Raw genomic sequence first — 27,376 nt, 5'->3', positions numbered from 1 at the left:
GTTACTCTCATCTTCCGTGTCTGTGAACGTCCATCTGCAATGGCCGATCCCAATATCGATGAGATTAAAGACCTAGCCAATCCTGACTGGTAATGTTAGCACAGAACTTATTTCCATGTAAACTCTAAATTTCAGTTTACATGTTTTTGCTTGTCTTGTTTTGTTATTATTTATTGCCATTATCTATTCAGTTTCTCGCATTCGCTTACTCTTCTCCGTTTCAATTTAGAACTTCAATAAATACTCTCAATCTGCGCTGCTATTTACTTCTCAATGGTTTCTGAAGTATTTCTATTGTTGAATATCTAATTATTATGGGGGAATAACAAAATATAGGGCGAATAAAGTAATACAATAAAATTATATTTCTGTCTTTGTTAAGGGTTAGGGTTTCACAGTTGGTGTCTTCTGTTGCTTCTGTGCAAGTTTTAAATCGGGATGGGAGGTGAGGAATCCCTACAGGCTTCCCCATCGAAACCTTAAATAAAAGATTGCATCTTTTACTTGTAACTTTACTCTTCGTCTTCGCCGTACAATTTGGACTCTTTCTTGCAGTGTATCAAGCTAGAGGATAGCGCAGCTTTTGCTTGTAACTTTACTCTTCGTCTTCGCCGTTCAATTGATGATCTGCTCCATGATAGCTCAGCTCAGACGGATCAAGCTAGAGGTTTCATCCAACGTGATCAACGTAATATTGACCAGGATAGGAGATTGATTGATTCTCATTGGAAACTAAAGAGAAGTCTTGAAATTAATGCGATGGGTAAATGGGTTATTTTTATTCACTTAGGAAATAATGTCCAGGCTATTAGGGTTCTTAGGATGGTCATTAGACTCGTAGAAGCGATTTGTTGATCTTTCTGATGCTTTGTAAGAGAAAATCGAGGTTTGACTCTTTTGACTACCTAGGGCCTATATATACCTCCTACATGGATCTTCCTCCCTAGCTTATCATTATAATTTTGGAATATAGGTGTGTTAGGAGAAATATAAATTCCTGTGCACAACTTCTCATAGTTGCAATGAAGTTGATATTTGTTTGGACCTATGTTAATTTTTTCATTAGATTAGTCATCCCTACTTTTGTCACTTTTTATTATAAGTTTGGTTTGTTGAAACAACCTATTGAATATGAATTGCAGTGAACTTTGTAAGAAGTGTGATCATTTAAGTTCTAAATGGAAATAGAAACCTCTTAAAAAGTATTGGTCTTTAAAGGAATTCATAGATTAGAATGACTTGGGTGTTAAGACAGATGAAGATGACTAGAATTCATTTTATTCTCTATGTATATCTTCTCTTGAAAACGAATTGATCCAAAGGCCTAAAATGACTTGTTGAAAGGTATTTTTGTTCCTTGTTTGACTAAATTGCAAAATGTTTGAGTTGTCCCCTCTTTGAAGGATAATGATATTTTGGTTGACTTGACAGTCTCAAACTCTCGAGAAGAGTGTTCTGTGGAGGTTTAAACAATAAGGAAATAAACTGTCAAGAAGAGAGCCTTTGCTTGACTACTATCCTACCCAAATGGAGCTTCAAGAGAAGGTTAAAAAAATCCTCTACTATCCCTACTTAGATGGTCATCTAGGAGAAGATTACAAAAGGTAATAGGGTTTGTGACTCTATAATTGGTAAGAAAATTGACTTGATAATTTCCCCTACTTAGATGGAAAATAAGGATGCTAGACAAGAAAACAAGACTTATGATTCTCAAATAAATGACAATATTAATACCCCTATTAAGAAAGATTATATTCTGAAAGTGAATAAATAAAATAGGAGCCTCCTAACTACAATGGTTGAGCCTATTGTGAATGATTACTATAAGGGATAGATGGGGTTCAAAGATCTCACAGATAATATGACTTTCCTTGGTTTTTCCTCCACACAACCTCAATATTATTTTTCACGATTTGTCTTACTTCGTCAATTTATTCATCACCTTACTTCTACTCCCTTAACATACACCATTGATATGTCTATTATAGACCCTATATGTTTACCTGACATCTTTTTGCCTCTTAATCCTAGCCCTTCACTTGAATTTCTATTTCCTTTTCTCTCTCTCTCTAGTATTTCATTAATCTCAATCATTAGATTCGAATGGGTTGGCCTTTACCTCTATTTTACTTGTCCACTTCTTAGAATGGTCAATATCTATTACATAAGGATAGGTAATCCTTACATATTTTATCTATCTTGATTTAACCTCTTCATTGAATGGTTTGCAAATTGTCCACACTTTGTCATATAATCATGGATTTTCACTTAGTGATTATAGATTGTGACAATTGTCCTTCCATTGCCAATTAATATGTGATTTTACCAATGACCCCAATTGATTACCAAGTTAGTTCTCAACCACTAATCAATGTATGATTTATGATAGCTATCAGATAATACCTTTCTAATTACGAAATGGTTAGGTAATGGAAATTTTCTCCTTTGATCTTCTAGTTCCAATTATCACAACAATATCACCATTTAGCATAGATGGAAATATCATTAATTCCTTTAGTTTCTCAAATACACTTGAGATAACTGGCTTCTAAACATTGATAGTTAGTTCATATCATCATTCTAATCTACTCCCCCTCAAACCATCCTCGTACTTCATTCTATATATGATCTCTAATCACTTACTCTAGTCTTCACCTATGGTCTTTTCCTCTGGTCTTCTCCTCCTTCGACAACACTACTAGACAAGTAATATTTAACAACATTTCATTGCTAATTTACAATCTATCAAAGAAAACCTTGTAAGTAGCTCATGTTGACTCTAGAGATGCCTCCCAAGTCTTCTTCAAATGACTCAATGCAATAACCTATTCTTGCATTTGAGACCCAAGCTCAATAATCTATCAGTTGAATCTATACTTGGTAGTGCCAATATTTCTTCTTGTGTCTTTATGCTTCTGTGCATAACTACCATGACAAGAGATAGAGGTTCTTTCACATCTAATATATTCACCATTCTCCTATCCTTCTCTTTTTCTGGTTGTCTTATCTTGTTCAGTGTCTTCTCCACCTCTTCACTGAATAGAGTAAGTGAACTTGCTAATGGAACAAGTTGACTACATTGGCTTTCCAATTCTTTCCATGCATCATCCTTCTTCTTCTAAAAATATCTTACAATTCCCAAACTATTTGATATTTTAGTAATGGTGTTCCCTACTAATGTAAGGATTATTTTGATCTCCTTTACCAAAGTTGCTAGTTTGTTTATGAATTTAGTAATATTCTCTACCATTTAATGTGTCATTTTCATCTTCAAGTTCTCTTCAATGATGTTCATAGATGTAGACTACAAATCTATTTCTCGATCATAAATAGCCTTGATCATTATGTTTAGTTGATCAATAAAGGTATCATCTTGGTATTTTTCAAAATTAGGTACTAAATTTTCTAAGATGTTTCTAGCCATTTTCAACACTTGTTTATTTCTCTTCTCCTTGTCTCTGATATCTTTCCTCTTCACTTTTTAAGAGTACTTCATCATTTTTTGAGTTTTAAATTATTGACATCCATAGGTGTAGGAAACATTTCATCTTCACCTAGATTTCCAACTTTGTCCTTAATTATAAGTTGACTAGTTACCTTTACTTTACCATACTTGGCTCAAGAGTGAGCTTTATTATTACTTGATATTCTTTCTCACTCTATTCATGTTGATCCTTTTGTTGAGCCTCATCAATAATTTCATCTTTCATCTTTTCTATAATTTTATTTTCCTATACAAAAGATAACTTAGCTTGACTAGTTATGTCAACGTCTCCTACTTCATTGATAGGTGTCTTCACATGTTGTGCTTCTAGTTCCTTTGCCTGTAGTGGAATATCTTTTATTAAGATTCTAGTTATCTCTTCAATGGTATAAGTATCATTTTAAATTAATAGATAATAACTATCCTTTTAGAAACTTATCTGATTTAGAATCTTTGTCCTTACATCAATTATCTCATCATGTAATGACTAGAGATCTTTGACTAGTTTTCTTACATTGCAATTTCTTTTATTCCAAATTTCTTCTTATGATATTCATATAGTTTCTTTGCATCTTATTAACTTATCACTAGTTAAGATTCAATCAAATTTGGTTCATTGATGTCTTTATCCATTTTTAATGTAGAATTCCATCTTGTATTAATAATCTATACAAATTCATCACAAGGTAGTGAATGTAGCTCAAGAGGAGTTCTATTGAATTTATGCAAATATGAAAGAATTGCTTCTTCAAATTTCTTCTTGTCTTCTAAATTTTCTAAGAAGTAAATTCTCATTACTATTTCTAATCTTCTATATTCTTTTATACATTTGAAAAAAATTTCAATTGTTGGTGTTTTTTTGTACACTTGTCTTTTATTCAATTCTACACTATGTTGATCTGACTATGTGCTTTTTGTTTCTTCAACATTTTCTTGTCTCCTATCATGTTTCCTTTCCCTATAAATTTGCTTTGTTGCATTTCTCTTCTTCTTTTCCAATTCAACCTTTTCATCCTTAATGGCTAACTAAGTAGCCTCTCTCTTTACTCTTTGGTAGGTAGAGGGGATATTGTAAGATGGATCCTCTATCACCATCTATTTTTCCCCAAATCTTCTTGCTCCTTCACATGGTGTCTATTGGGATTAACTAGTAGACATGCTCATTGTTGAGATTGGTGTCTTTATCTCCTTGATTGTTCGAGTAAAAATTTTGTCAACGGCTCAAACCATTTTCTCATGTTTGTCCATAGGTTTGCATAATAGTATGTCAACATGAAGAATGGCCTCTTTTACATTAACCTCATAACCCATTGATGGTAGCAAGTGGGTGTCAGTTTCAACTACATATAGAACACAAGAATATGTGTCTCATAGAATATAGATATCATTTTTATATTTTCCTATGACACTAGAAAGAGCTCCTATAAAAAAAGTATGCATGTTAGCCTGATGTATTCTTTGACCATTCAATGTTTTCTTTCCCTAAAAAATAGTTTTGAATGGAAAGTAAAATACATACAAGTAGAGATCCATACTTTACTAAATGCTTGTCCTCCTTCTTTAATATTTACATATCCTCCATAAGTTGTGTCCTCGCTACTTCACATAGGTCATAGAATTCATTGTTCTTCAAAGTATCGTAAATGGTGTGTATTGCACCCATTAGTACACTTTTGGTTCAATTGGATTGATGCACTCTATATGCAATCAATCTTGAAGAAAAATGTACTTCCATGTCTTTAGTGATCTCAAATATCACGAGTCATCCATCATATTTTGATTTTGATTGGTAGCCAAATGTGTTGGTATCTTTCTTCTTGTGCAATCTTTTCCTTGAGAATGGAATCTTGTCACTCTGTGAATGATTCTTTTTGACAAACTATGTTGATTAGCTAAGCTTATTGTGAAAAATAAATCACAACCCTAAAATCTTGCTCGGCAACAACTAATGATGAGTAACAATTTTTCTTGGCACCAATGGATGCCAAGTGAACTTAGCACATAAAGGGAAACTCAGCACAAGTGTATGTTGAGTGAGCTTAGCAGCAAGGAATGTCGAGTGAGCTTGGTAGCCACTAAAAAGTGGTGCTCAAAATAAGAGGATACCGAGTGAGCTCTATAACAACTACAAATATAGAACTTGGTCAAATTTTAGACTAAGTGAGAAATATACCAAACTACCATTAAAACATAGAGAGTTGAAAGTTGAAGCTTTCAACTATGAACTTCTCAAAACGCAAAAACTATGCAATAATGAATAGACAAAGAACAACAAAGATATTTTTTTTTGTTTGCTTGCTTTCTTTCTATTTAAATAAGATAAACTATTACAAAAATCTAGGAGCATTCGGCTTCAACCAGAAAAACCCTAAAATCTTCAAATTGATACAACTTAAAACTTATAAATTATAGCTTGGATGACTGCATACAACAATGCCTGGAGTAATCACCACTTCATAGGTTGAATCAATAATAACTTATAGAATTAAAAAGATCCAAACGTGAAAAACTTTTATCTTTTGAACATCTGACTTGATCTATTGATTGATTTCCTTCTTTGCTCTATGCTCTTGCACTTCTTTGCTCTGCTCTTCTGTAACTCTCCCAACTCTTTCCTCCAACTGATTGAATGAAATCATATTCATTCCTTTTATGTCTTGCTAATAATGGTTCCCTCTCATTTTGAATTCAAACTCACCTACCGTGCATTCAAGATTTTTGATGCTGTTAGGATGGTAGGTGGGCATTTGGCTTGCCAATGGGAATCCTTTGGTGTTTCCATAAATCTTGAAATCAAACTTACTACATTCATCATGTCTAGCCAAGTTGCAGTAAAATACATCAAACTTCCAACCATACTCTTGTATAGTGTTGGATTCACACTTTTGCTACAATCTTTCTTGCTCAACTTCAGACCTACTACTGTTGGTGTTGGGGCTACCTTATTGTTTTGCATTTTGAATCTCTCCAAGATCTACAATGCATTTTTTTGTGAGATGAAGATGTCATCATGCTTTTTTTTACTTGTATGTCTAAAAATTATGTTAAGAGACATAGGACTATCATTTCAAATTCATTCTTCATGGCCTCTTTGAACTCACCAATTAAAAAATTGTCATTTCTAGTGAAGATTAAGTCATCAACATACAAGAAAACAATCAACACATTACCATTTTCTTCCTTGATGTAGAGAGTGGGCTCAGCATCACTTTTGCTAAAGTCATTGCTCATCAAATATGAGTCAATCCTATTGTACCATGGATGTGGAGCTGCTTGAGCCCATATAGAGCTCTCTTCAATCTATACACTTTGTGTTCTTCACCTGCAACTTCATAACTAGGTGGCTGCTCCACATAAATTTCTTCTTTCAATACACCATTCAAGAAGCTGGACTTCACATCCATTTGATAGACCTTCCATTTGTGCTGGGCTGCAATTGCTATGACAGAACACACAATTTCCATTCTTGCAACCAAGGCATATGTCTCATCATAATCTCTACCATCTTGCTACTTGTACCCCTTGACCACTAAATGTGCCTTATGCCTATCTATTTTCTTGGGAGGCAAGAGTAGTTAACTCCAATTACTTCTAAACCCATTTCACTCCAATTACTTGTTTCTTGGGAGGCAAGGTAGTTAACTATGATGTCTCATTTCTTTCAATAGCATCTATTTCTTCATCCATGGCATTACACCATTTCTCTTCATTCACAACTTCCTCAAAATAAATTGGATCACTATGAGAAAATAATGCAAAATTGACACTCTCATCATAATCTTGCTCATACCTTTCATCTTGGTATATCTCCCTTTGACATTTAGTCTTTCTTGGCAATAGCGAGGCGAGAGTGGGATCTAAATTCTCAATATTGCTGCTGCTACTATTTTGCATAGTAGCTCGGGGTTGTCTTGATGTGCATGGAGTTGTTGCTTAGCATGTTAAGGCTTGCTTCCCTTTTTTCCTTTGTCTACAATCTATGTTTTCTTCTTCATCATCATGTTGATCACCAATGTCATCTTCTTCCTCTTCAATAGTAGGAACTTTACTTGAAGTGATTGAGGATTCATCTACCGAGCCATCCCATGACTGATTTTCAAGAAACTCCACATCTCTTGAAATGGTGATCTTCTTTTCAATTGGATCATACAATCTATAAGCCTTTGATTCTGAGTTGTACCCTATGAAGATACACTTCAAACCTCTGTCATCCAACTTTTTCCTTTCTTTCTTAGGCACATGAGCATATGCTACACATCTGAACACTCTCAAGTGCTCAACTATCCATCTGCCCCTTGACCAAGCCTCAAGAGGTATCTTGTCTAAGACTAATTTTGTAGGACACATGTTGATCAAATATACTATTGTTGCTAAAACCTCTCCCCAATATTCAATTGGAAGTCCCTTTGCTTTCATCACGCTTCTTTCCATTTCAACAACCTTAACATGGTGTCCAAATTCTTTTTTAGTCAGGGCTTTAAATTCAACAAATTTATGAAATGATTTAGATTTGTTCTTCAAAAAATACACCCATGTCCTACGACTGAAATCATCCATGAATGTCATAAAATAAGTTCTCCCCCCAATAGAAGTAGTTTGCATAGGGCCTATCAAATCAGAATGTGTGCTAATTCTAATGGTGCTCTAGCCCTTCTAAAATTTCTAGAATTAAAGGGAAGCCTATGCTTCTTACCCAAAATGTAAGCCTCACACTTTTCATAAGAATCTACTATGCTTGACAAACCATCTACCATTCTTTTCTTGGACAACAAATTTAAACCAGCAAAGCCAAGATGTCCATACTTGAGATGCCAAAGCTTGGAGGGGTCTTCAATCACTCTCCTGAGAGCTGATTACTGATGTACTACTATACATGCATGCTTGGGAGGTGCAACACTAACTTGAGAAGAGAAATGTGTCTCTATCTTCAATGGGTAACATTTTGTTCTTTGTCATTTGGACTACTGCAAGTAATCTATTACTCCCATCATTCTCATGAATGACACACTTGTCATTTTCCATTAGCACTTTGTATCCATTTTCAATGAGTTGTCCAACACTCATCAAATTGTGCTTCATATCGGGGGCTAAATACACATTTTGTATCTCCTTCACACCTTGCTTGGTACAAACCATGATAGATCCTTTTCCCACTATGGGAATGGTTCCATTATTTCCCATCTTAATTTTAGACTTAAAAGTCTTATTAATTAAAAAGAATAAAATTTCATTACCACTCATGTGGTTACTACATCCACTGTCAAACTACCATACCTTAGGGCTGCCTTCTTTAGCCATGTTAGACATGATGAAGGCTATGGGATTATTTGCATTTCCCATGTTCACATCAGCCACATTAGCATTCTACTTTGACTAATCACCCTACTTCTTCCACCATTCACTTGCATAATGCCCATACTTATGATACTAGTAGCATTCAACAATTGCTCTCATTTAAGTTGTAATTCTTCTTACCTCCTCTAGAACTATTTTGAGAGGTGCTTGCTCCCTCTTGATTGCTTGCTCATCATGAGCTTTCTACACTAGTATTCCTTTGACCATTCCTTCCATGACCTCTACTTCCTTCTATGACTGAGTACTTTATGGATTTGAGAGGGCAGCATACATTACCTAGACTATAACATCATTAAATCCATTTATTACAAACTCCCACAAATCATTCACAACCATTATGGTTTTCATCTTCTTTGCCCATGTATCATAATTATGTCCATTAAAGGATGGTGGTTGTTGCCATATCTTTCCTGCATCTCCTGCCATGTCAAATATCCCAAAAAAACAAATGCCCTAACTCACTATGAATGTGGGGCCTCAAAGGTTTGATACCATGCAAAAAGTAAATCACAACCCTAAAAATCTCGCTCAACAACAACTAATGCCAAGTGATAGTTTTTCTCAGCATCAATGGATGCCGAGTGACAAGAGGGTGCTAACTAAGCTTGGCACAAGAGGAAGCCAACTGAACTAGGCACACAAAGGGAAACTTAGCACAAGTATATACTAAGTGAACTCAGAAAAAAGTAATATCAAGTGAGCTCAGTAGCCACTATAAAGTGGTGCTCGATAGAAGAGGATGCAAGGTGAGCTCGGTAACAACTGCAGATACAAAAATTGGTCAAAGACAAGATCGAGTGAGTCTTAAACCAAACTATCATTAAAATGTAGAGAACTAAAGGTTGAAGCTTTCAACTATGAACTTCTCAAAATGAAAAACCTATGCAATGATGAATAGAAGAAGAAAAAAAAGATATGCTTGCCTGCTTGCTTGCTTTCTTTCTATTCAAATAAAATAAACTATTACAAAAATTTGGGAGCATTCAACTTAAACTGAAAAAACCCTAAAATCTTCAAATTGATAAAACTTCAAACTTTAAACTTACAACTCTAAATGGCTACATACAACAATGTCTAGAGCAATCACTGCTTCATAGGTTGAATCAATAATAATTTATAGAATGATAAAAGATCCAACATGTGAAAAAATTCTGTGTTCTGAACTTCTAACTTGATCTGCTAATCGATTTCCTTCTTTGCTCTATGCTCTTATACTTCTCTGCTCTGCTCTTCTACAACTCTCCTAACTCTCTACTCCAACTAATAAAATGAAATTAGGTTAATTCCTTTTGTCTCCTCCCAGAAATGTTTCCCTCTCATTTCAAATTCAAACTCACCTACTATGCATTCAAGGTTTCTGATGGTGTTAGGGTGGTAGGAGGGTGTTTGGCTTCAGGGGAAAACCTACTGCATTAAATATTTCAACATATTGGTCATATGCTCAACTTAGTACAATCCTTATCCATTCAAGATAAGATTCTATAGGAATGTCTATAATGCAAGTTAAACCTTTTGCCTATGAATGGCCATGCTTATCCTTCATTACACCATTCAAGAACATGTTTGTGTAATCACTTCTAATATTTTCTTCGCCCATCTCCTCAAATTTTAATTGAAAAAATGATTGAATATCATCCAGTTGCAAAATGCATGATCGTAGTTTGGCAAATGATCCAACCATTTCTACTAAATTGTTTTGTCTAGCTAAGGTTTATATACTTTCCTTGATTCCTCCTTGTTGCTAATCAAAACCATCATCTCAAAATTCTTCTCCATTTCTTCAGATAGAAATAGAATTCAATAATAAACCAAAAATTGTAGCTCATGAATGACCTATTAGGGTTCATGATAATCACAATCACAATTATCTTTCTCACATATTAATACCTCTCTTGCTCAATTGTTTGATAATGCTTATTATAGCTCTTGAGTAAACAAATGAAAGTAAAGGAGTGAAATGAATCACTCTACAACTATTTATCATTGAAACATAGATGTTACCACTTCTAATAGTTCCAAAAATACCTTCACTAATGGTAAGAATAGTTTCTTTTCACCCGTTAATGAATACTTTCTAGTTGCTTGTTTATTCAATTGATATGATCGATTATAAATGATCTTGACTTTAAGAACTCTATAATTTCCCAACATATCACTAGTCAACCTTTTCAAATTTTAAGATAACATAGCTTTGTATTGTATCTTATCACTTCAAATTTCCTTAATCAAGTTTGGAGATAGATAGGATTTTTTCATGCATGCTCCTCCTAAGAAAGTGCTTTTCTTACATTGATAATGAGTTTACTCCACTAGATCTAATAGTTGATTTTCTATATCTTTTTCACTTTGTTTCTGATATCATGAAGACATGCATGAATCTTCATCTTTTCTTTTTACAATTAGATAACAGACCAGTTTTATGAACCTATAGTGTTTTGCAATATGTCTACCCTTTCTTTTACAACATCTATAACCTTATTGCATTAAAAACATAGCCCTGGCTGATAATACCCAAAAGTAACACTACGCACTCTCAACTTGTAATTTTAATTTAGATGTCCTATTTTTTTCCCACACAAAGCATGTGGGATTTAATAATTATTTTATTTTATCAGTGCTCACTGGTAGAAATGGTGATGTAGAAGTCTTAGATCTACATTCATTAGCTTTATTTCCATACTTATTGCATTTCCAATAGTAACCATGATATTTACTATTATGATTTTTAAGCTTAAATCTACACTCATAGTTAACATGTCCATACTTAAGACAATTGTACCAATGACCTTGAAAACATTTGACATTTTAATAGTTTTTTCTTTACAAAAATTTATAGTATGACCAAACTTTCCACACAAATAAAGTGACTTTTAAGATCTTTTAGTAGATATCCTTGTAGTTTCCTTTGGACTATTTTTATTCTTCTTGTATTTGAGTTTAGATGACTCACCAATCATGTCTACTTTTGTCCTTTGTATCGAAAACCAATTATGTTATAGGCTTTTATTTGGTTCTTTAATTTCTCGTCCAAATTTTCTAGACTCTCACTACACAACTTCAAGTTCTAATTTGAATCTTTATATCTTTGTGGCTCACTCTTTATTTTCTCTTTTTTATCTTTTAGCCATAGGTACTCAATTGCAATCTCTTCATTCTCCATAGTCATTGTAAGAATTTTTTCACGCATGATAACATTATTCTATGATATGATAAAGATGCATTCATCCTTCATGTGTGGTGCATTTTCAAAATTTCAGTGGTCATCTTCAACAATTTTCCTAACATCTTCAACAAATAACTTTCCTTCAAAAATTTTACAAATTCTTAATATGTAGGGGTGAACTAGAATTAACAACCCTAACAAATTTAGAATGGGGAAGACCAAGATCCACCTGTTTGATTGGGATCAATTGATACAAAAGGAATGGTCAATGCATAAACTAATTAAAAAGGAATTAATAGCTTGGATTCATTTCCCTCTCAGCTCCACCTTAAGAGGGTTTAAGAAAGTAGATATGCAATGTAAGACTGAAATATATAGATATGATAAGATGATAAACTATATTGAAATGGAAAGGGGAAAAATGAGACACCTTAAAAAATAAAAACTATAAAATGAGCTATCAAATGAGCTTTGAAAGGGCTGAACCCATTCTACAAACCATAAAATACAAGATTTACAAAACCCTGAAATAAGTCAACAAATTGACAGCGCTAACCTCCCTCTCCAAGAGTGACCTTAACAACCCTAAATTCAAGGGTGACCTTTTCAACCAAGAAGAAATGTATCTGATGCAAATCTTGATTCCTTAGTTCCAAAGAAAGCTAAAAAGTGTGTCTTAATCTATAACCTATATGATAATCCAAGATTTGAAACCAAAAAAATAAAGGGTTTTTTTTTTGTTTAGGGAGGGTTGGGGGGAGGGGTTTGCCTCTTTCAAACCCCAATATTGGAATTTAGCTTAAATTGGCCTAGAGATATAATGTTAGCAAGTAGTATTGATAGATCTAACACAAAGCTTTGAAAATCTATGAATATGCTCTTGAAATTGGAAAGTAATCAAGTGTGTAGATTCAATATCCTTAAGTCAAATTAAAAAATGCTAGAAAGGATGTCAAAGTGATACCAAAACCTTCATTAATGAACATGCTTGAATTATTGCAACAAAAATCTTAACCAATTTCTTGATTATCTAATTTTGATTACCTTTAGCATTCTTTAGTACCAAGCTATTATTTCTTATTTTTCCTCATATGTGTGGATGAAATATTTTAGCTCATGGATGTGATCCTCCATGATACCTTATCTATCTAATTTTTCAGCTAGCTCCTCGAATACTTCCCCAAAAACAACATCTATTTTTATATTGGACCAATTTCTAGATTTGGTTTTAGCCTCTAACCAGATAAATGTGTTTCTTGTATTGTCTAAATGCAAGGAAATCAATCATTTGCCTATACTATTTTCCCACATAGATATAATACTACAATTTTCCCCTTTTCTAGTGATGAGATAATACTTGGATATATCCTCCTTAAAAAAAGGCCTTTTAAAGTTGCATAAAGAAACAATAATGTTGACTTCTAGTTCATTTGGCTAACTTTTGTTCTTAGTATGTGAAGTGGGTCTTAGAAGTAGGACCATTAATTTGTGTCATAAAATTTTCATGGGATCAATGTGATTTGGTGAACCACAAAGGCTCTTAATCTTTAGACTCAATAACTATTTTTATACCTAGGATGATCATTTTATCTTTACATAGAGGGTTAACCCTAGTGGAATGAGAGGGGGGTGGGGGAAGCTAGAGTGGGTTAAATGACTTTGTGGATAGCCATAGGTTTACTAAGATCCATGATTAAAGGGGCTCCAAGGGATTAAGGTTTATGCTCCAACCAGTGGGGACTGGCCCATAGAGAAATTGTAAAGGTGATAAATTAAACCTGATAGAGGGATGACCCTATTATTTTGAATTACTAACTAGTTGAACTAGGTTAAAAATAATATAGAATGGAAAACTAAGTAAAATTATTTTTCAAGGAAATAGTTCAAGTGAAAAAAACAAAGTATGTCATCTCTATAACTCCCATGGGGTATTGTACTATAATAAAATTTAAAATTGACTGATGATGTGGATTTTTTGTGTTAATTTTATCATTGAGATGATGTTTGCTTTTATTGGCACAAGAGGAGGAGACAAACTAGTAGGTATGAACCATAATTTTATTTCTTTAAAAAAATATTGTCATAAATCTAACATGTCATATTGAGATTCATTTAAAGGTCACCAATATTTTAATAAATGGTCCAAAACTGGTTGATTTATGTATGAGTCTTTTCACGTTCAAGAGCATAATTTTTAGTAGCATTAAAATTTAACCCTCCTATATAGATTTAAAATTTATTATCATGAATTTTAATGTCCATTCTAATAAACTCTATAGTAATAATTTGAATTATTTTATGTTCTACATATTCTTGAGGGTTTAGAAGCTATTCCTAATCCAAATTAGGAAATTATTGGTAGGGAATAGAAAATATAGAGTTGAGAAACTATGATCAATTAATGAAAAATAAGAATCTTCCAGAGCTATTCAAGAGTGGTGTTTTGGTTTCTTTTAATCCATTAAGGGATAATAACATACCATTTCCATTAACTTTTACAATTGTTGGAGGAAAAGGTATGTCACAATAGTGAGCATCAATTTTACTATCACCCCATAATTGATTACTAAGTTGATGGGGCTGAAATGTGAACGGTTGAAAGTGTTCAAGAGGATTTTAGGTAACTCAAACTTATTTACCATGTTTTTTTGATAAGAGAAAATGTCCATCTAGAATTCAAATTTGATATGATAATGCTATTCTTATCTTGCCATATGATATTGTCAATTTCAGTATTATGTTACACTTTAGTCTAGAAGATATATTGATGATTGTGTATGGATATTACTTTCTAATCATCAATCATATCAAAGACAAAGTAAACATGAATATGCATGTCTTCTCATTTTACTCATTGTTTCATAAAATTCCAAAGGCATGTCTACTCTTGTACAACAACATCTAATATGTGACCTTAACATGCATGTATTTGACCTTTCTTCTCATTGTAGTAGACCTACCAAATTTAAAAGAATAGTTAAAATTGAGTTGATTAAAATTCAACATCATCCCCAAGAGAGGCCTTGTTTCTCAGGGAAGAATAATGGTAAATATGTCAAAATCATAGTTAAGGGAGAAGCCCTTAAATTTTTCCTATTAAATATAAATTTAAAAGAGTTAAGTGTCCATCCATCTAAAGAAGAATCAAATTAATGAAAGAAGATGGATCTTAAACCCTATATGTGTAGGAATATAACTATATACTTGGAAGATCTAGGTTATGAATAAAAATAGGTAATTTAATAATAATAAGTAGGGACAAAAATACAAAAACCTTTTTTTTAAAACTTGATTTTTTTAGTGTATAACAATAAGGGAAAAATAATTTAAAAATAGGTAAAATTGATGATATTATATCAAATGATGAAGATACTCCTATTGCAAAAAAATTTTATACATGATTCAAAAGAGTAGGATTTTAGTATTCAAGGAAACTAAACCAATAAATACAGATGAGGTAATGGTGTTTTCAAAGATTTAGTTTTGAAAGAGGTGGGTTTTTTGGAACAAGAAATAGGGTTTTGTGGAAACAACTAACAAACATGGGAAAACCAAGAGAGAAAATTCTCGTGCTTAGTCATGGTCATGATAATAATATAGTGCCTAACCTCAAAGACCTAAGTTGCATATATGCAAGTAAGGTGAGAGGATATAAAGATGAGGGCCAAGAAAATCAGAGCTAGGTTATGGAATTCTATGACTACCCTCTCTATCATCATGGGTGTAATCATTCATATGGAAGCTATGGTATTAGTGTTAGGAAAGAGGAAGATAAAGAGAAATCTCCGAATTAAGATTGGTAAAGGAGACAAAGAGATAGGACAATATGAGACTAGTGATCTTGAAAAATGGTTCTTAGTAGGAGATTATGTAGATTGTGCCAAAAATTGGGGACATAAATCTTTTCCTAAGAACTAGTTGTTTAATTCTAGATATTATAAGAATTTGGTATAACTCTGATACTATGTAAGAAATTGTCTTAGGAGAAATTCACTCAAGATCAAGGAACTCAAGCGCAAGCACAAAATAGACCAACAGAGTATGAACAGAATAACAATATCAAAATGAATTGATGTAATGTCATGTACTAGTACACTAGGAGTGCCTAAATATAAATGCCTCTAAACTAACTAGGAGTTAGCACAATGATAAGTCAGACAACTAAGCACATGTCCACTAAGAATGGATTATCCTCCATTGAGTATAGAAGTTAGTGCAATGATGAGAGGATAAGCTTAACATGGGTGTAGCACGTAAAATTATGTTGTAGACACCATGTGCTAAAATAAGAGTGCTAATAAATGTGTTGTCAACATGACAACTTAGTTAATTATGCAAACTCTAGAGTTGTAGACACCATGTGCTAAATCAGAGTTTCTTACTCTAGTGTTGTCGACATGAAAAATCATATGAGTACGCAAACTCCTAAGTGTCTCACCTAAGAAATAATAAAATAATGCACTAACCTAAGTAAACTTAAGTAAGTGTAAAAATTAAATACTTATTTACACCAACACTCCCACTTAAGTGCAACTTAGGGGAATTCACTTAAGCTTACAAAAGCTAAGATGAAAAACCATGATGGGTCCCAACTACTAGGCCATGTTAGGTACCCATGTACAAAATGCAATGAAATCTCTCGTAAAGCAAAGAAATGGGTAAAACTCTATGGGAAACCCCCCCCCCCGCCCCCTCCCAAAAGAGAGACAAAGAGAGATAGAGAGAGATGAAAAAATAAGATGCATGGATGGATGGAGTAATCAAGACCCCCCATTTTGACATATATCAAGTATATACAAAAGAGAAGTATGAGAAGAACACAATCCTGAAAGAGGAAAAGGTCCCCCCCATAAGAGAGAAGAGGAAGAAAGGAGACAAGGTAGTCTCCCCCCTCCAAATATAGAGTGTCGAGCAGTGATAACAGCTCTAATATAGAAGCTTATCCATGACTATTGAATAATATTCCTCCCCTTTGGAAGAAACAATGTCATAGGTGCAAATGAGATGCTTCCCCAAATGTGTAGAAAAAATCCTAAAGATGACTGGAGTCTTTGAAACTTGCTCAACTATCCCTGTGTTGATGTCATCCCTTCCAATATTGCTAAAAAGAACATGGTAAGATCTAGCAAGGATAGATGTAGAACATATCCCAAAGAACTAACTATTTCCTCTAATGATAAAGAGACCTCCTGCAATTTCTATACATAAAGGCTGATCATGTAGATAATGGACAAGAGGGTCGAAGTAGGCCCTCGCAAAAATTGAAGAAGGATCTTCTTCATCAAAGAGAAGATTGATTTCATCAATGATGTCTACCAAATTTTCTATGTGTGACTCCATAAACAAACTTGAAATATTTGTCAAGAAGTCATCCACTGATGCTAGAGCTAGAAGACTAGGTGTACCCTACTATGTTGGACTGTACGGAGCTATCACTATGGCAATGAATGCATGTGAAATGTTTTGATACTATGACCCCATACTGTAATTGTCAATAGAATCCCACATATCTGAATCTATTGAGTCACTATCATTGGTGTCACTATCAATTTCCATAATACATGAAGTATTCTCTCAACAAAGAGAAGATGAATGGCATCAATGATGTCTCCCACATCTTCAATGTGAGAGTCCACGAATAGCCCTGCAATTTTTAGAAGGAAGTCATCCCATGAAGCTGAAGTAAGAAGACATAATGTTTCCTATTGCACTAAATCAGAATCATTTGTGCCTAGAACACAATTAGTAGTAGCAATAAAAGCATCAAGAGGTGTGATCTCATCTAGAGTTGAAGGTACGATAACTGGAGTGACGAGAGATAAAATGTCCTCTAGAAATAGAGGAACTCGTGGATCTCCATATGCTTCCCAAAGAGCCATCCAAACATCATGAGGAAAACTTGCCATTCTAAGAGGAGAAAAGCATTCCTTACTCATAGTGTTATACAGAAAGAGAAGACATTTAGAAAGATATGCCCAATTAGGATTAGGAGGCAATATCTTTGAATAGAGATAAGGAAACACTTCCTGATGTTCTCTTATATGATCAAGTATCAAAGAACTCCATTTGTGATAGGTCCTTGTCAACTTTGGTCTAACACCAAACTGACATGTGTGACAAGACTCCATGAGATTAATTAATGAACCCCCCATAATGCAAAAAATCAATCAACACCCCCCCACCTAATGTATGATTTCACACTTTATAGGTAGTGTGTGTACAACAAGCCACTTTTTAAAATGTACAAAGTGGACTTCTGATTTTGTTTTTTACAACTGCCTTTTGAGGTTTAAATCCACCACTAAGTACTATAGCTCAGATGTACAACAATTTTGAAAAGTAATCAAAGAAATACAATGTAGAAAAGGCCCTAAGTCTAAAAGTGATACTTTTATCCACACAACCCTATAATCTGATTATAGATTTGGAAAGTAGACAAAATATTAAGCACTTTAAAAAAAATGAAACCTGAAAATGTGTCCAGATGACCTCAAATAGAGCATTTCAAGTTGCAAAATGTTGGATTGGATAGGTATAGTCACCAAAAAACATAATTTATGACAAATCCATGCACCAAAACTAGGAAAGAACAACACCGCTAAATAGTTCAAGAAATTCTACCCAAAATCAAAAAACTGCTCTGATTTGGAGTCCAGATGATTGAGTTATGGCCTCCCAAAGTTAGATTATCAAATCAAAACTAAATTAGAAGAGGGGTCTGGGAAGCAAAACAATGGCTTAAATTTAATCATCAAATGGCCATCGCAGCAGTATTATTTGGCATGGAAATGATGGTTAGATGATTGTCAAATTTAGGCTCATAAAAATTCGATGTGAACAAAGAAAACCCCCTAGCTAACATGACAGGTATGGTTGCTAACATGGCTCCAGGTGTGCACTTATGTGGATGTTGGACTATCCTACGCAGATTCTTGGCTGTCACCAGTAGGAGGTACCACGTGGGCTATAGGTCTGATGTGTGGCTATTGATGAAGTAGATTAGTCTTGATGTGGCTTTGTTAGTTATGTATGAGTCTGATCAGGGTGTTTGTGTGAAGGCGGGAATCCACGTGGCAAGATTCCATCACCAACGGAGTGGGTAGAGAACCTAATAGGAGGACTTACCGAGAAAGAAAAGTTTTTCAGGGAGGGTAGTTGAAATGCTAGTGGGGTGTCTTCAACCATTGCCAAGGAATGTCACCATGCCCGAGAAACCTTTTTACTGCCGATGGGGAGTGTCAGATTTACGTGGGCTAGCAGCAGTTATTCTGAACGATTAGTGAAGTCATGGGATATATCCCACATTCACTAAGGGTGTTGATTTAAGCTCATTTAAAAGTAATAGCCTACAAGTTTGAAATAACAAAGCCGCCCAAGGTTGGAAATGAAGTGGCCACTAGGGTAGTGTCGCTTGCTGAATTTTTGAAGGCTATACTTTGTGGCCGTACTTTGTGACCATACTTTATGGCCAAAATGTGAAGTGAATGCCAGAATGTGGTTGTTCGGCCAAGAATAATGGAATATTCTAAAATAACAAGGAATATTCCTTGTGGGACCAAGGTTTCACCACCCGATTCTTGCAAAAAAAATTTCTCTGTAGGCCATGTAGGCCAAAAATTTGCAGATAAAAAATAAAATACTGATCTAAATTAAAATAAATTACAAATCTAATAGATCATATTGTATTTGCAAATCGGGTCTTCAAGTGCAGATTTGCAAAAAAAAATTGCCTCAAATTTGACTATGGCCTAGGGTAGGCAAATTTATAGTCGATTTTCACTAAGTTGACATTCTAGATGCAATGGCAAGGTCCACTTTGGCTCTAGATACTCCCAATGACTATGAAACTCCAGATCTGAGTTGAGGTGTCCTCAGAGAGGTGAAGCAAGAATGGTCTCCAATGGCTATGTGAAGAGAAATTCCCTCAGCTCTGATATCATGTAAGAATTTGGTATAGCTCTGATACCATGTAAGAATTTGTCTTAAGGAAAATTCACCAAGATGAAGGAACTCAAGCACAAGCATAGAATAGACCAATAGAGTATAATCAAAATAACAATATCAAAATGAATTGATGTAATGCCATGTACCAGTACACTAGGAGTGTCTGAATATAAAGACCTCTAAACTAACTAGGAGTCAGCACAATGATAAGTCTCACAACTAAGCACATGTCCACTAAGAGTGGATTATCCTCCATTGAGCACAGAAATTAGTGCGATGATGAGAGGATAAGCTTAACATGGGTGTAGCATGTAAAATTAAGTTGTACACACCATGTGCTAAAATAAGAGTGCTAATAACTGTGTTGTCAACATGACAACTCATATGAGTGCATAAACTCCTAAGTGTCTCACCTAAGAAATAATAAAATAATGCATTGACCTAAGTAGACTAAAGTAAGTGTAATAAGTAAATACTTATTTACACCAATAGATATTCTTTCTTGCCTAGTTTGATTTTGATCTTATGCCATGCTTTTTATGTCTCCTATTTTGTTAAAAACTCTTATGGCTTGGTTCCTCAATATAGTCTTCTTATTTAGGCTTAGTACTAATGTTATTTTTCTATTCTATTAATATCCCCAAGACTTGTACTCCCCATATGGAATATGACATTTTTTTTTCAATTGTTAAGGGACTTTTCTGAGTGTTCTAAGAGGTTTTTATGCTTCTTGCTAAATCTTAGTCTAGTTTTTCTGTTATGATTTTTATTTGAATTGATTATGTGATGAGATTATAACACTTTCCCTACTTATATGATTTAAAAATAAAATAAAAAAATCATCATTATAATTTTTTTTAATTTCATAATCAGACATTAATTTTCAGGGTGAATCAACTTTTCCAAATGTATTGGTCTACAAAAAATAATTCATAGCACAAACAATAAGTGTATAAAATCTGTCACACTTAATTCATTAAAAGTGGTAAATATCAAGAAGTAAAAACTTATATTTATTTCATCTCTTTCTTTTCTTATTGCGGATTTGACATGTTAGATGTTTTTTTAAGACTCAAAAATTATTGTATAATGACTTGTTAATTAATATATTTAACGTCAATATGTTAGAAAATAACATTTAATCAACTTTTTTAGTTTTAGTCCTAAGATACCTTACCCCTTGGAGAACTCTTTTGAGTCATAGAAACCCAACACTAGGATAACATGTAGTATTGATGTGTCTTAAATATCCTTCTCTCATGTCTAAGTTATGCTTCTCCCCTCTCTTGTTCACTAGGCAATGTGCTTACAAAAATGTGGCATGTGAAACATCATCAAGTGTACATTAAAATAGATAACATTAAGTGACATCTAAGAAGATAATTTTGATTAAAACACCAATTGTTCATTTATATCCATCTATGACAACATGATAATTCATAATTTGATCAAAAATATTGAATTTCAACTTATTTAATTTTTGCCCTCTTATTATGATATAAAGAATCTCTTGAACATCACAGAACATTTAAATAAAATATATTAATTAAAATTGGTTGATTTTTCTTAAAGATCTAGCAGCTAGAGTAAAATAGCGGAGTGCCAATAGTCCACATAGAATGTAAATTTATCTCAAGTGCCTTCTATTCTACTTTACTTCCTTGTCGTCCAGCTCCTTCCTACTTAGATATTATACTTTACTTCCAACTACTTACAAGTGACAAAGACTACGATCTCAGAATTATATATGTTCTGTGTAGAAGTGAGGAGGAGTATGATCTGCCTCAGAATTAAATATGCTCTGCCTGGAAGTGACAAATACCATGATCTGCCTCAGAATTGAATATGTTGTATATGAAAGTGACAAATACTATCATCTGCCATGTTTTAACACCCTACCTTCCTCTTCTTTCCATACCTGCAAACCCTCATTTAGATGAAATTGGCTAGTTATATTCTGCTATGGTGGATTCTCACATCATGTCCTACTAAACCTTGTTTATTTTGAAAAGACTCCATGCCTTTGTTATTATTTATTCTATAAGCTATTTGGTGAGATTCAATAATTCTAAAAATCTGGGCTCCCCTATCATATAACTAGTATGACTTTACAGATGAAGATTCCTCAACAAAAATATAATTACTAACTTATATGCTCATCTGTCTTTTGCATCTACTCAACTAAATTTGTGATTTCATGAATTTGGACTGGAATGAGTTGTGAGTTGAATAGGCATATGCAACTTCTTAAAATTTTGAACTTTCTGTTTGGGTGCACCAAATCAGAATTGTGAATAGTAATAAGTATTCTAATTTTGGCCAAAAAATAAGCATTTGCTATTCCACCTAAATAGGTCGAATTGGAATACATATTCCTATTCCAATTTTATTTATTTTAGAAAACATAATTTTTTGGGTCCAATTCCCCAATCAAATTCTGACTGAACCAAACAAGAATAGAAATATGTATCCCCATTTTCTATTCCACAAAAACTATTTCTATTCAACAGCCAAATGGACCCTTTCCCTTTCCCGCATATGTTTCCTTGTTCTTCGAAGAAGTTCTTTGTTGTTTGGAACTTGAGAATTTTAAAATGCTCGTGTGTTTCCTTAACGTCTACTCCTTGCAGAAACGCTCTAAATAACATGTAATAGTTTGTTATTTTGATATTGACATGATTGAAGTTAGAATTAGAAAAATGATTGGTGTGCGTAATGGGTAAATGGCAGGGGAGACTCCAACGCCAGAAGGCGCATTGCTGCTTGTCTGGTGAATGTTGTATACCAACTCGAAAAGGGCAAGAAAGAGGAAGGAATAGTGAAGGATTGGTGCGACACGCTTAAATTCAAGGTAGAAGAAACCATAAATGATAAGACAATATTTGGAGCCGTTTTCAAATGGGTAGGAAGCCCCCCTTCAAATGGCATAAGAGGCGAAGCTGAAGGAAAGCCCCCTTCAGAAGTTGTTGCCTTCAGAGGTACAATTCCCTTTTATATTCTAGGAAAGGACGTTAGCCCCATTTGGAAAGCGATTAATGCACGCCACAAATCAATGAAAAGAGGTGGTATGGGCTTGAAGTACTTGCAAAGGAGTATTAACAAGCACGGACCTCACAACATCTGGATTGCAGGCTATTCACTGGGAGCCGCCATTGCAATGGCCGCTGCAAGAAATTTGGATAAAGAAGAGCGAAATAAAATAGAAGCGTATCTATTCAATCCCCCCTTTTTTTCACCAAGACTGCCCGAGTTGAAATTCTTTGAGGTGGTCGGAACAGCTTTAGCAGCTCTTAGTGATTTTTGGCGCTCCCTTGGTTTAGGTGATCCTGATTTGTTGCATTTCACAATGATAAATGATCAGAAATTGCGTGGCTTGTATGATAATTTCATTGGGATTAGTGGTTGGATACCCAACATATATGTTGGTGCTGAAGATCCCGTTTCCTGCTCTTACATCCGCTATTTCAAGGTGATGGAAAATTTATACAGCCAAACAAGCCAGACCCTTTATGAGCGCATGAAGTACCTCTTCTGTTATGAGGTAGCCGAGCACAAAACACCCTGGAATTTGATTCCCTCGGCTAAACTCTTCGTTAGAGACACTAGCAGGCATGATATTAGTCAGTGGTGGTTGAAGAGCGTCAAAGTTGATGGTAAGGAATATGTCCCTCCAGTTGAAGCCAAGAATGAGGACCAAAAATATGCAAAGTAGAGTTTTAGATGTGTTTTAATATCATAGGCAGGAAACCTGTCCCTCCGATGATGGAGAGGGCAATGCCTTAAATAAATGTGCTTAATTTTCATGGCTACTAATATGTGTTACTTCTAAAATTTAAGATTTCTTATATTGGAAGTAGAAACAATTTTAATATTATACAGTATTGTATAGTATAATCTCGGAGTGTTCACTTAATTTTTATTAGGGTTAAATTTGAATGGTTAAATTTAGGGTTAATTTATCTTTTTAATAATGTTGATTTCACAATATATGGTAGGTAACTTAAGCAATAAGATTACTTTTTCTTTTTCCAGTGCATTCGTTCACAAGATCTTCCAATTGATTCTAATTTATTTCATATTTCACATTAGATCCTGGATTAAGAAACAAGATTATGACATCAATTAATTTGTTGCTCATCTTCATAGTACCATCCCATTTTGTATTATGATTGCATTTAGTACCAAAATTAGCAAGAAGATTTGTTGCTTTATTTGTTTTGAACTATATTCATGCAATATTTTGCACTTATCAAAACTAAGGAAAATCAATTTAATTTTTTTAATGATATATTTGATAGTGATTGAAGCCATATAAGTACCTTTAATATTGTCAATAATGTTTAGTGAGTCCCCAACTAACCAAACATTATTGCATCCTTTTTCTTTGGCTAAAGTAATCAACTACAATGTAGTCATTGCTTGTGCCACATGGATGGATTATAAGCCAAGTAGCATAGCAATAGACACAATAAAACCACCTCTATCATTTCTTAGAATGCCCCCACATATAGCTTTTTCTAGAATTCCTTTTGTCACTTCATCAAACTCAGCCTTGATCCATCCAATAGGGGGAGTATTCAAAAACAAGTTTTCTATGCCCTTTTTCAAGGCTATTTTTAATCTAGCAAAATTCAATTTGTTCATATCATCTCCATTATCATTCATAAAATCTTTTCTATTAGCCATAAGGTTTTCATTAGCATTCTTGAAAATCTTCTCTCGATGATATTAGGTTGGGTCTTCTTGTCCCTAAAAATTCTTCATTTCTCTCTTTCCAAATGTTCCAAATAGCATGAGGGGCTAAATTTTTCCAAATTTGAATATAATCCTTGCTAGTGATTGGACATTACCATTGTTCAAATAATTCCAATATTGAATCAAGAAACATCCAGTTATCTTGCAATCTTTGGAGAATGGACTTAGAAGAATAAGAGCATTGAAAAATAAGATGGATAGTTTATTTAGCTTCTTAACAACTAAGGAAATAACATTTAGGAATCATAAGACTTTTTAGAAAAATTATCACTAGTTAGAACTTTGTTTTGTAAGAAGACCCCCAAAAAAACATTTATCTTGGGAATTAAATTTTTATTCCAAGCATGCACCTAGAATGGAATTTCAGCATTTTTGAACAAAAAATAATACACTAAATAAATACAAAACACCTACCATCAAGAGTAAGAGACAACCAACACATGAGTTTGAAGTTTCCTAGCAAACCAAGATTTTAAAGCTAAATATATTTTTTATATTTAGGAAAGCTGAATTATAGTAATTTAATTTATTTATCATGTCTTCTATAAGTTATTTTAGAAAATTATGGTGGTGCCACATGATGATTAGAATACCATGTTTGAAGCTTGTGCAACATATGGGGATGTGTATATTACAATCTCTAAATGAACTATACATTATTAGTAGAACTATTAGTTTGAATATATACTTTAAGCATGTTGTTCCTTCTTCTATATTTTTATTGTTATTCGTCTGTTTTTTAGATGTGTCCCTTATTACCTTAATCATTTTTTTGGAATTATGGGCAACATGTTATTAGATTTGTTGTGTTACATCATACCTAAGTTAATCATTAGGAAGAGAGAAGGTATTGATTTCATGCCATACTTTTAAGGTTCTTCATGTTGCTTACTTCTTATCAACCATAAATTTTGGTAAGTAATAGTCTAGGTATAAGAGTAGTCTCCTATTTAAAGTTATATTGTTATGATTTTAGTATCGGTCTTTACCTTATTCCTATGCTTAGTTGTGACGTGTTATTATTGAGTACTATGAGTGAGGTTGTTTAATGGATAAATTATATTATGTTGATTTATTTCAAAGAGTTAATTTTCACTTTGTAAGATCCTTATGAGGGATCAATAATTATGAATTCTTTTATGATTTAGAGATTAAACCCTAGGGAATGGATATTTAGATGCAACTAGGGGGAGTGTCTCTCAATGTGGGTAAGGACCTTGAAGTGGTTAGACCTAGGTAACCCATTTTTTATTTTAGTAATCAAAAGATAATGTAATAAATCAAATAAAGGGAAAAACAATAATCAAGTTAATTTTGTGTGTTTCCCATTCCTTAAGAGCTAGTACGGGCTAAGGATGAGACTGGAAAAAGATGCCTTTTGAGACTAACATAGCCAAACATTATTTTACTCATGAAAAGACTACTCAATTACACATGAGCCTCACTTGGGGACCAAGGTCTAGGGTGACTAGACAAGGGTAACCCAAGATAGAGGTTATGTGATGATACTCTTTCCCTTTTGCACTTTAGTATCCTACCCGATTAGAGTTATGAGTACACGTATTTGATGATCCATGTAATATTTTGGTTTGGTACGTCTATCTTCTTAATAATTGTGGGTTTATTTTATTTACTAAGTTTTTGGTGTTGGTATGTAATATCATTAACCATGGTTGCATCTCTATTTCACCAAGTGGGTGGAAGTCAATGCTTGAAACTATCAAAGGGATCTTCCCTAGAAAGGGTTGTGTACCTTCTTATTTATTTATTTTATGAAAATATTGATGTATTTATTACCCTATTTATGACGAACCAAGTATGTGATGGTTCCTAATGAGAGAGATGAACTATAAAATCTCTAAGAATATAGATAGGCAAGGCTATCAATTGACAAGCTCTAAAGGCTCAGGTCCAATCCCTTAGGGTTTATCTTTAAGTTTTCTAATGTAATTACTTCATTTATTCTCAGTAATAATTACTAAGATATAAATAAAGTATTTAATATGATCATGTATCTAACATGTTGCACCTAATTGATTCGATGACTGCAATTGAACATCCTACCTCTCATGGTATGCAATAAAATGTATTCATAACAAAAGATTATCCTAACATGTATAATCTTTATTTTAATGTTTCTATTTGAGTGATTTAACAAATGAAATTATAATGTGGCTTCAAGTAGTGAAATTATAATTGTCATATTGTAATTATTGCTATATTATGTTTAGCTATGCATTTTGTCCTTGAACTAAGGGTTTCTTAGTGGGGAAATATCATTTTAACCATGTTTCAATAATGCTCTAAGGGATACGAAAAAGGCTACAACAAAATGTTGAATTGTGAGATTCTCATTGGGAGGTCTTGGTTTCAAATTTACTTAAGCTTAAACATAATAATAATAATAAACATCTACAAATAATAACAATAAATAATAAATACCCTTAGCTTTGACTCTTTAATGATTAAAAAAAGCACTAAGGTGCTAATTTTATTTGTTTTAGACTATCAAGACAATTAACAACTAGAAAATATGTGGTCTTCAATCCCATTCAAGGTCAGTTTTGAAAAGAGTGTCAAATCGCATGTTTTCCTTTATCATTTTCTTGAGAATTAAAAATCAGTGTTGGTGAACCCTTAGCCTCTGTGTGACTCAATTCTTTGTAATCAATATG

The 27,376-nt window shown here is 33.5% G+C and overlaps 1 protein-coding gene across 1 annotated transcript; it reads left to right on the top strand.

Annotated features, from left to right (window-relative positions):
* Window positions 1–11: 11 nt before the first annotated feature.
* LOC149555262 (GDSL esterase/lipase At4g10955-like) lies at window positions 12–23,820 on the top strand. Its single transcript, XM_089833608.1, has 2 exons — window positions 12–89; window positions 22,677–23,820. The coding sequence occupies exons 1-2, from the start codon at window positions 40–42 to the stop codon at window positions 23,656–23,658; spliced, it is 1,032 nt and encodes a 343-aa protein (XP_089689734.1). The 5' UTR covers window positions 12–39; the 3' UTR covers window positions 23,659–23,820.
* The last annotated feature ends 3,556 nt before the right edge of the window (window positions 23,821–27,376 follow it).

This window comes from Cupressus sempervirens, chromosome 5 (assembly GCF_028749045.1).
Source record: "Cupressus sempervirens isolate cs-2001-9-10 chromosome 5, ASM2874904v1, whole genome shotgun sequence".
NCBI lineage: Eukaryota > Viridiplantae > Streptophyta > Pinopsida > Cupressales > Cupressaceae > Cupressus > Cupressus sempervirens.
The sequence above is the reverse complement of the archived record's forward strand: the minus strand, read 5'-3'. Positions and strand labels throughout refer to the sequence as shown.

Coding starts and splice junctions, on each gene's coding strand:
- LOC149555262 (XM_089833608.1), top strand. CDS start 40: ATGGCCGATCCCAATATCGATGAGATTAAAGACCTAGCCAATCCTGAC. Junction 90..22,676: donor GACCTAGCCAATCCTGACTG/GTAATGTTAGCA, acceptor GGTAAATGGCAG/GGGAGACTCCAACGCCAGAA.